General features: G+C 44.9%; 1 protein-coding gene across 1 annotated transcript; it reads left to right on the forward strand.

The window, feature by feature from the left end:
• The first annotated feature begins 2,451 nt into the window (after positions 1 to 2,451).
• On the forward strand, positions 2,452 to 6,120 carry LOC120906692 (zinc finger protein 845-like). The gene is made up of 4 exons (XM_040318553.1): positions 2,452 to 2,948; positions 3,018 to 3,880; positions 4,008 to 4,769; positions 4,856 to 6,120. The coding sequence occupies exons 1-4, from the start codon at positions 2,796 to 2,798 to the stop codon at positions 5,205 to 5,207; spliced, it is 2,130 nt and encodes a 709-aa protein (XP_040174487.1). The 5' UTR covers positions 2,452 to 2,795; the 3' UTR covers positions 5,208 to 6,120.
• The last annotated feature ends 5,317 nt before the right edge of the window (positions 6,121 to 11,437 follow it).

The following is an 11,437-nucleotide window of genomic DNA, read 5'->3' on the forward strand; positions in this document are numbered from 1 at the left end:
TGCTGGTGGTTTGCGTTGGAGTTTAGTATTTAAACAATCGTATCGCCGTTCTAGTTCTAGCGATGCATAACTTCAATGCGAAACCATACAACAGTACAGAGGAAATGAGAAAGCTCTCCTCCATTCGATGAAGCTCAACTGGTTAGGGTATCCCACCAACAGATAGCGCCACCAGCTTTTTTGCTATTTTTAGAATGCATGAGTCGTTTGCCGTCTGCTAAACGAAGTCTTTCTATATTCCGTTTAGGTAGAGTGCTTGAGTCGTTAAGAAGCCGTTTAGTGGTCGTTTAGTGGATTTGTGGCACTTGGGAAGAGCCGTCCGGTGCAATGTGCTTGTGATAAGGCATTTCATTTCGTTGTGTTTTTTTTTGCTTTCACTTTGCACGTGCACTTCGTATAATATGTGTTGAAGGCCGACACCGGCTGATTCCAGACGACTCCGACTCCAACCGATTCCAGACGACTTCGAGCGACTTCGCCAACTACGAACGACTCCGAACGACCTCGGATGACTGCGACTACCAACTGTTAAATCTATTGTAATTGGTTCACAAAATAGTCTACTAGCGATTAATCGATTGGTTTAAGGTGAATTCTTACTAAAACCAGTGAATTTTATAATTTTTACATGAATTTGACATTTGTTGGGCCATTATCCGTGGAAATCGATTAACCGCCCAAATAGCCAGCTCGTAGTTTATAGCTGATTTGGAGCTGTTCAACGAAAAATCGTTCCGATGTCGTACTTTGTGGCTGATTAAAAGATAGACGGTACTTTGCGGAACTATTGAGCTTCTTAAAAGGCACATGGTACTCTCAGGAACCTTGTAGCTTGAAGGCTTGTTAAGAAAGTGTACCGAACTTGGTGGATCTTTATAGCTTTTTAATGCATGACATCGGTGCGAGGTGGCCCTTGTCAATGTGTCAAGGACTGGGGCCGTCAATCATTTCGTTGCTGCTGCCCAAGCTAGTTAAGTTAATTGTAGGAGGAATATTGTGTGAAGTGATTGTGATTATATAGTAAATTGTGAGAAATTTTGTATAATTCATGAATATTAAGGATTTAAATATATACACATGTACAGTGGAGCGCCGTTTATCCGGGTTTCTCGGGACTTGAACTCGCCCGGATAAGCGAATAACACGGATAATGAGTCAAATGATTATTTTATTACCAATTCCTGATTAGGTTTTGGAAAATTTTCTTATTTTCTGATAAAAATAACCCAGTTTTCATTAAATTCATGTTTTTCCAATGAGAATATTTGAAATTTGCCATGAATTATAGTGTTTTTTGTTATGACAATGTGCTATTATAACAGTTTTTTCAAATATCCTCCTCATAACGAAATGTCACTTTTGTATTGAGCTGTCATTTCTCACCAGCACGGATAAACGGAAAGCCGGATAAAAGGTACCCGGATAAACGGCGCTGCACTGTACACAAACAAAACAAATCCTGTTTCCTGTTCCAAAACAAAATTTCACCGATGACGCTTGCTTGAAAATAAAACACAAAGAAAAATAATCCCCGGTACCCTGGCATAAGGAAGCTGCTTAAGCGCTGTTTGAAAGACCCAACTGGAACTTTGATGCTGTTTATCGACTGCAAAAGGCGAATTGAAGCAGCGATCTTTAGCATGCCAAAATTGGCTGCTTAAGCAATTTTGGCTATTTGGGCGGCATCCGCCCGATCCCGATAATCGACGTTCTACTGTATATTCCTGATATTTTTTTAAATTTTTATTATGTTTTAGGCTGGAAATAGACGAACCGAGATCATTGCGGCACCGTGAAAATCGCGTATGACTTGAGCTGCCAATTAAGTTATAAAATCTGACAGATAGGCGAGATAATCGCGGTTCGTGTATGGAACCATCCGAGGTCTGGTGACGATTGAATGTGCCTAGAATAAATATTTTTCTATCAATTAGCGAATCGAATTATTTATTTCACATAGTTTATGCAAAATAAAATACAAAACTCATTTCTCGACACGAGTTTTCACACAAATCCGCCAGAAAAAGTAAAAATAATCGGTTCGCGCTACCGCGAAAATCTCAGCAATACCGAAGTTGGGTATCTCTGCGAAACAGCAGGCGTGATTGGTGGCGCGGAAGATTTGACAGCTCTACTGTTATACTACTGTTATAAACAATGCGCGAATTTCGCGGTACCGCGACGATCTCGGTTCGTCTATTTCCAGCCCAAGGATAATGTATTTATAAGGTTGATTTTTATCGCTTTTGCTGGGCGACATTGTGGGGGACATCTGTCACTCTCTGCATACAAATTTCATTACCCCGCATCAGCCCTCCCCGATTTTTATACCAGAGCCCCAGGAAGAGAAATGTTAAGTCGAGAAATGTCATTTTGCTCTGAACAACTTCACCTTGTCATTTATAGCACCTTGTTCCAGCCTTATAAACGGCGCTCCACTGTTCATAGGGTTTTCAGCAGGCAGAATTTTGCGAAGGTTCCATAGCCCAAACTTGTTGTGTACAGCTGTAAACATACGGCTGTCAAGCGAAAAAGCAAGATGGCGCTTGTGCTTTGTTTTGATCCAGTGGTGCACCAACCTTGATGGTTAGCGGAGTTGTACGCAAACCGTGAACATCGTGCAAGGAAACTAAAACAAAACCTGGCAAAACCTTGCTTCAGTCTCAATTGAATTAAGTTTAAAATGCAATAAGGCAAAAAGCGGAAAAGTGCAAACTACCCGCAATGAGTAATATGTAGCGTGCCGAAAGAAAGAGTGCTGCATCCTACCGAACTGTCCGTTGTCGTTGGTTAAAATGGACACTGGAAGAGTGGAGCCGGAGCCGGTTAGCTGCGATCAATGCCTGCTGTGTCAGTTAAACAGTACCGATCGAAATTTGGTAACCGAGCGACTCGACACCGGCCAAGGCACCGTAGCGGATGTTATCTGTAAACATTTTTGGCTTTCGGTATGCATATCTCGCCCTGGAATTGTATGTTTTTTGCGTCTGGCTTATGGTTTAACATCGTTATTTTAGGCAACGACATGCACAGGCCGATACATCTGCACCACCTGCTGGGATGTGACGTATTCGTTTCATAAATTCTACCTCGAAGTGGAACGGTTGCATTCGGCCGCGGTTAAGCAAGAGCCACCAGCTGCACCAGCCCAACCAAAGCAGCAATCGGACACAACGAACGCTGACCAGCTCGTCTGGCTGAACGAGGGCAGCACGCTCATCACGAGCGTGAACGAAGTTTTCGTGAAGGAGAGCTTACCAGAAAGCGACGATGAACCGGCCGAAGAGGACGAAGAATCCGACGAGGATGCAAACATTCCTTTGGCAACGCTCAAGCAGGCAGCGAAACCGTCCGCCACGAAACCGCTCGTATCTCTGCAGCAGGATGACGACGGCACGACAGGAAACGCTCCATTCCCCGGGGTAGGATTGTCCTTGTGCCGCATTAGCGGCAGTTCGCTGGAGCTGCTTTGCCACGACTGCTACCGGAAGTCGAACAATGCGAACAGCAGCGAGCGAAGCAAGGAGGGAGCGCGCTTTACCTTTGCCGCATTGCTGAAACACTACCGGCAGGTACACGGCAAGCCGGGGTACGCGGTGTGCTGCAATCGAAAGTACACGCGGCGACGGTCGCTCAAGATGCACCTGCAGACGCACGGCCGGAAGCTGGTGTACCGGTGCGTGCCGTGCGGCATCAAGTTCCGCAAGCAGGAGTCGCTGGACGAGCACAACCTGCTGATACACACGTCGGAGGAGGAGAAGCGGTACCGGTGCGACAAGTGCGACAAAGCGTTCGCCACGGAGCATCTGCTCAACTCGCACGGCCTGTGGCACGAAAATGTGGCCAGAAAAAACATCACCTGCAGCGTGTGCAACATATTGTGAGTATATGCTCAGTTCAATGACCTTTTCTTTTTCCGTTCTGTGAAAAACATTCTATCTATATATTGTTTATCGTGCTGAGATTAAAGCCCTTTAATTATAATGTCTCGTTTCTCCTGCTTTTAGCTTCACCAGCCAACCGTCGCTGAAAAAGCATCGCGCCCTGCACCACCCTTCGATGGAGAGCAGCGATGTGAGCGTACCCTCGACCAACGGCAGCACTGCAGAGGCGGTCGACGATGAAAAATTGGTCGCCTCGCAGTATCGTACCCGCATTTCGGCCACGGAAATCGGCGAACAGGAGAAGCTGATCAGGCGCCACTGTCTGCTGCACTGCAGCCGGTGCGCCTTCTTCGGCGAAAGCTTCACCCAGCTCAAGGAGCACGCGGCCGAGGCGCACGGGCTGCGCAGCTGCGACGTCGTGTGCTGCGAGCGCACGTACAGCAAGCGGCAGTCGCTGTACGAGCACTGTCTGGTGCACGAGAATCCCGACTGCTTCCGGTGCGACGTGTGTGGCAAGAGCTACTCCAGCAGCCGGAGCCTGCAAAACCACAGGTGGCGCATACACACGCCCGCGGCCGAGCGCCCGTTTCGCTGCGACGTCTGCGGCGAAACGTTCGTGAAGGATTACCTGCTCAAGCAGCATCTCGTGCATCATTTGGCGAAGCACAAAAAGCTAAACCACTGCGACGTGTGCGAGCGTTCGTTCACGACCGCGACGGTGCTCAAGTGCCACCAGCAGACGTACCATGGCGGCGGCTTCGCCCTGATCTGTGATATCTGCGCGAAGGGTTTCAACAGCCGGGCGCTATTCGAAAACCATCGCCTGACGCACTCGGTGGAAGGCAAGTCGCAGCTGAAGCATCAGTGCGAACAGTGTAAGAAATGGTACGCATCAACATTGGAAAGAGCTGAGAGAGAAAGTGTGTTTCCTACTATTCTAACAACCCCTTTTCAACCCCGATTCCTTTCAGGTTGCGCAACAAAAAATCCTACCAGCAGCATCGCATACGCTGCCACACGAACGACGGTCCGGTGACGTGCAAGTTCTGCGGCAAGGAGTCGGTGAACGCGAGCGCCCTCAAGTCGCACGTGCATCTGCATCACGCGGCCCGGCCCGAATACCCCTGCACGCTGTGCGACAAACGGTTCAAGACGGCACTGCGGCTGCGGGAGCACGAGGCGACGCACACGGGCACGGCCCTGTACCGGTGTCCCTGGTGTCCGCGCACGTTCGCCTGCGGCTCGAACATGTACAAGCACAAAAAGGCGGGCCACCCGCTCGAGTGGGCTGCCTCGGTGAAGCAACGGTTCGGCGAGCGATGAGTGCAGCGGCACTGGGCTACGCAAAGGCTGGACAACCCGCGATTGCAATTGGTTGCCGGTGAGCGTTTGGAGCGTTTCTACGAGTCGGTCGGGAACAGAGTATTGGTAAGATTGTAACAGGTCTGCACGAAAGGGAGGGCAATGATGCAATTTTAGGATTACATTAATTAAATTATTAAATACTCCAATGATTGAATTCCGGTGTTAGTGGTAACGTAAGTATTGTTTATTTAGGTTTTATAGAAATTTGGTTGGTTAGCAAATCTGAACAAAAACGATCAAAATGCACAATATTTCAAAAAAAAAATACAGATTTTTGTTACATAAGAAAGAACCTTTCCAAAAGAGGTTTGTTTGTCAAAACTTCAACACTCCATACTACTGTAACTGTTTCATCAAAGCAGTTTCTTACTGCTAAGCTCATTATACTCAATTGGAAATATGGAAAATCTCTACATGTTTTTGGCGCCTCACCCTCAGAACGATAAACAAGTTCGTGCGGCTTTCAAGCGAAAATGCAAGCTTTATTGTGACAATTTGGCAATACATTCAACGGTCAAAGTATTTTCTTTCGCAAAAAAAAAACTTGTTTCCTTTCTTTTTGGTAATCTACGATTTTCATCGTGAATCCTAGGCTACTCAGTGAACCCTGGATGGTACAAACCATCCATTTTCAGTGTTTCCTAAAACTCTTTTCATCGCTTGTGTAAAACGGGGTTCGTCGCTTGTTGCCCAATTCCCATATAAAACGCAGTTCTCTACCTTTTGAACCGTTTTGCTTGCTTTTAATCGATGGGAAATTTCTGGCTAATATACTTGAAATGTGTCTTGAAGTGTGTCTAGTGTAGGCGCTTCGATATATTTCTCCATATTTTAAATAGTGAATAGCTCCCTGCCAAAATACACTTTTTGTTACCAAAGTTACCTTGTCAGGAGCTTACAATAAAGATGTTACATTAACAGTAGCGATATTACTAGCAGTGAAAAGGAATGCCTAATGATGACGCTTTAAAATGACTTAATGAAAAAATGACCTACACTAAATCCGCACGAACGCATCGATTGTCCTGATACTTCTCCTGCTTGATCGTTTGACACCCCCATCTGCCATCGATCAGCCTAGCTCCTCGATGTTTACGTGCATAACCAACCTCCCCCATTACGCTTTTGCAAAATGCGAAGGAAAAGGCTTTCGTGTTGCCATTGTTGGTTTGTTTGACAATTGTGTTTTATTTGTTCAATTCATTCATCGGAGGTAAATTTGCCAACATTAGTCACCGTTACTGTCACCGCACATTCGATGAGGGAGGGTAATAAATTCGCATATCCTGGTAGTCCTCTTAAACAAACTCACCCTCATTTCCATCGTACCCATTGCATATGATTTCACAATCACACACACACAAATCACTTATGTTTTAACACCGCAATATGATTCGATTACCTATTTGCATAGCAGTGGTTTGATGCAAATTTTACCTTTTGGCCAGCTTGATGACGTGTGTCCAGTAATTTCATACATGTCTGCAATTTTTACTGTTTGTATTCTTTAAAGATGCATCTCCAATATCACATTTTGCCTTTATAATGAAGATATTCAAGTTAATCGTTGAGTTAAATGCAATGAAATACGCTTGGCTGTAGTTAATTGCACAGAAAACTTAACAAAAATAAAATCCTAATTCTACGCAAGAAACCATCGCATCAACTCTGTACATACAAATCAACTATGCAGCTTATGTAATGTATATAATGTGAATTCACTCAAGAAAGGAGTATGTCAGGCAGTAATGCATTAAAATTTTACTAACTCTGAAACTTTGGCAATTCAAATTGTTTAATCTGCAAACGTATTTTACTATCAGTCCATGTTTTTTTACATGCGCTGTTTACTGTCACACAAATCGGCGTTGACCTAGTTTTGTTTTCCTTTTTCCAATGATTTTATATCATTTATGAACGATACGCCCAACACGTTAACACTTGTCCTAGTTTCGATCGATGAGATGTAAATTTCTGTTGCTGATTGCCGTATAGTCGATGCCAGTATACTGGTTGGATGATTTGCGTCGTCGGTCTTTTCTTTTTTTCAAGACGTTGTTGAAATTATTATGTTATCATCTTCAAAGCAAATAACACAGTTTTTTTTCTATTTCATTATTAGGGAGAAGGTAAATGTGAAGTACAAACAACTTTGTAAATGTAACGACTCTATCGAATGCTTGATTCACATCGAACTATGTAAATTGATCATAGTGTTTGTTGAATTTGTTAACTACATGTTTAACTGGACGTCCTGGGTTCGTTGCCAGCATGGCCCTAAAGGTTGAAACAAACTCACTATATGTGCTCAAAAACACAGCTGAGCATTTGGGGGAACCTTGCTCAGTGTTGCATCCTTTGTGAGATTTCCTATTGCAGAGAAGAAGAACTAGCTGCATTCAGGAAGAACACATATAGGTAAAGACGGACACGTTAAGGGAAATGGCAAAAATCTTGGGATAAATCAACGGCCATTAAAATGTACATACATTATCTTACACTCATGTTTTATCAGAAATTGTGTTGAAAGTTTCCATCGATTTTTGCGTTTTTTGATGAATGAAAAACATGTTTTTTTTTCGTTCAGTTTTGAAACGTTCGGATAAGACGGACACCTGATATGAGAAAGATGGACACCATGAAGGGTAAGATAGACACCTATAAAAAACAACTTTAGAAATTGAAGAGGTTTGTAGTATTTTAACATATCCTAATTGCTTTCCTCGTCCTGGTGCGTACATAACTCAAATTTAGGCCAATTGCAACGACAGTTCATTCAGCCGTGAATTTAGGAATTGTAAGCGGTGCTTGAAATATATCGTAGAATGCAGCATCTAAAGCATTAGTGAATAATCGCGCACGCATGACGTTGCTCCAGCTTACAGAAAACAGTGTAGAACTTCCTTTTAGAAAATTACTCCGCGAAAAGTCCACGAGCCCAGTATGTTTGAAGGGATTTGTTAATAGTTAAAGCCATTTTCCATTCAACTATTGATATTTGTACGATGTCATATCAATGCCTCATCTTTTTATGGCTTAAAGTTGTCCAAGTCGTGACAAGATATTGGATTTCGTGAAGCGCCTCATCAGCGTCGAGCGAGTAATATCATAACGAATGGCTACTATTTCGGCCGGTGTTTCATTTCTCGCTTATTTCAATACTTCCAATACTTCGCTGATTGGTTTATAGCTTCGGAATACCCTTATTTGAGGTATTGTAAGAAATCTAGTCATAACCAATTGATGTAAGAAGTAACATAAACCAATAAATTTGGTGTCCATCTTTCCCTACGACAAAGTGTCTTCATGTCAGGATGTTTAAACCACCAGAAAACAAGATTTTCATTGGTTTCATTCTCGTTCTTTCGCCGGTTTTTTTTTTCATTAATGATCACGACAACTCATTGATGAAATATAACTTCCGGAAATATAAACAATACAGATTGTAGAGCTTAAGATCCGCATTAGATCCACGAGAATATTTATTTTATTTCGTGGATTATCAATTCATTTTGTTCGTCGATTTAACCAATTTTGCATATATTATGCCAACAATGTTCTCAAATGTGTTGGTTAACTTTAAGTTAGGATGCTGCATTGTTGATTTTTCCGATAATTACCTTTTTTATGCATTTATGAGAAGTGTCCATCTTACCCGTAGTGTCCGTCTTTACCTACCTTTTGCATCAAAGAACGAATTAAAGGTGAAGCTTTGGAAAACACAAATTTGCTTTTCACGATGGGTTAACTTATTGTTTGTGATGTATCTTTGAATCTATTGGGTTACATTAAGTTCTCTCCATTTGTTTATACCTTTTCATGATCATCAGTCGAACCTTTTACAGAATTTCCTTATAAGCTGTACAGGGTTTTCCAGGAGTTCTCATAGCTGTGGACCACATTTTATTGACTCTTTCATACGTGAAATGAACTTTATGTAATGGGAATTTGACTCTATGGCACCCTTTTTGGACAAATCTAACAGGAATTTCCAAGGAGCCTGTCCCAAAAAGGTGCCATAGAGTCAAATATCCAACACATGAAGTTCACTTCCCATAAGAAAGAGTCAAGGAAGTGTCCCACTCCTATGAGAACCCCTGAAAAACCCTGTAAGCGGAAGCGGAGATTTCTTATAATTGTTGGAATAAATTGTAAGGAATCAACCGACGGAGAAACAAAAAATCAGTCAATTGTGGTCCCCAGAATTATGCACATAAAAAAAAAAACAAAAGATGCCCCACGGGGACACTGTTGAGTGTTAGTTTGTGTGTTTCTCTGTGTTGCGGTGTGTCATTTGACTGTTTCTAATATTATTATTCGTCAAATCGATTTTCCTTTATTGTTTCAACAATAATCAAGCGCAATGAACCTGTCACACAAGCACACACACGCATACCTAAACATTCTCTTCCCCTTTTTTTTGTTGGTGACTATTTTTCCAGGGTAAGAAAAACAAACACGGGCTCGAAATGCAAATACGTGGCCTAGAGAAAGTATGTAAACATTCCTGGGCGTGTAAAGCGGCAGCTTTTTTTTTTTTGTTAGAGCCCGTCCGCGACCATATTATGTCAAAGCCTGTACGACGTTCGGTACGGGGAGCAGCATGGGGAATGCAAGAGAAGGGGGGGGATGCCTTGTTGTCTCCTGCTGGATTTTATAACACTGATTATGCTACATGGTTTTTTTTTCTTCTTTTCTCTTCTTTTGCCAATCAATTGACCATCGAGGAGAGCTGCATTTAGGCCACACATAACACAACATTGACATCGATCCAGAAGAGAGGGAGGGGGAAGGGGGGGGGGCGGAGGGGCGCCCAAAATTAAAATATTCATTCGACCCCTGGGTGGAGCATTACGAGGAGAGGCAGAAGGGTGGGGGGGGGGAAGGTGTAGTGAATAACCACACGGGACGCGAATGAATGGAATCCGGCGTAAAACAATAAAATTGATCCACCAAAAGCTTCCTCCTTGCCGCCGCTCGGATGGCGTTCGGTGGCTTGGGAAAGCGCGAGCGGCACATAGGGCGGGCCCGCAAGGCGAGGTGCGGCAGAAGATGTTACGCGCCACACCACGCGTCGCGGCGGTGGCAAATAGAAAGAGAAAAGCTAATCTTTAAATTAACACCCAGCGGGCGCGCGCATCCCCCTTTTGCGCCAAAGCAGTGCAGCGGCAGGAAAACTGATAACAACCGAACGCTCCACGTGTGTGTGCGTACGCAGGTCGTACAGCAATTGGCAGTGGTGGCGCAGCGGGAAAAGAATAGACATTTCAGCAAATAGTGAAAAATCAACCCCTATTGCCCCTAGAAGAGCACAGGGGGAGGGAACTTGCGGATCGGCGGGGTAGGAAAAACATGTTGCGTGCGAAGATGCACACAAAAAAGCCAGCTGGGTAGGGAACGGTGTTGCACACCAACAACAACAGCAACAACAAAACAAAAAGGCTAAAGAGCGAAGAGAAGGAACAAAAAACACGGCAATGCGAAACGGTATGCAAGTGGCCAGGAGGGGGTAGAGGGGGAGGGGAGGGGAGGGGTAGGAGGAAACGGACGACACACAGAGACACCACCGTGAGTGTGCGCGCGCCTCCAAGATGAGACCGATCAGCCTGATCAAAATGGTAAGGTGGGAGGGGGGGAGGGTGCGGGAGACCCAAGACTCCCCGCGGACGACGCTCCGGCGCGCGTATATTGAAAGTGAAACGCTAATGGTACCTACTCACCAGCAACAACATCTTCGGCGTGGAGAGAGAGAGACAGAGAGAGAAAGAGAGAGGGAACGACGAATGAGATCGTTGTCTCCGCACGGCTCCACTAGCTTCGGGAGCTCAACGTCGTTTCCCGCGTCTTCAAGCTCCAATCAACCCTCTCCATCCCCATTCACCCCCCCTCCCCCCCACCACCCTCTCCACACGGTGGGTTTTCGCTGGCGGTACCGGTTTTTCGGAATGCATTCACCACCTCCACCAAGCAGCCCGGGCACCAATAGGGCCTAGAGCGCGCGCGCGCGTCCAAGATCTGGCGGCGGCGGCGGTGGCAGCGGTGGCAGGTGCTGATGGCAGGCACCGTGTGTGTGTGTGTGTGTGTGTGTGTGTGTGCGTTTTTTCTCTCTCCTTTCCTTCTTGTGCCGTTTGTGCCGATCGACGTTTGGCTGTGGGCCGCGCGCGCGCTACCATACCATACCGGTGGAC

Source organism: Anopheles arabiensis, chromosome X, assembly GCF_016920715.1.
Source record: "Anopheles arabiensis isolate DONGOLA chromosome X, AaraD3, whole genome shotgun sequence".
Taxonomy (NCBI): Eukaryota; Metazoa; Arthropoda; class Insecta; order Diptera; family Culicidae; genus Anopheles; species Anopheles arabiensis.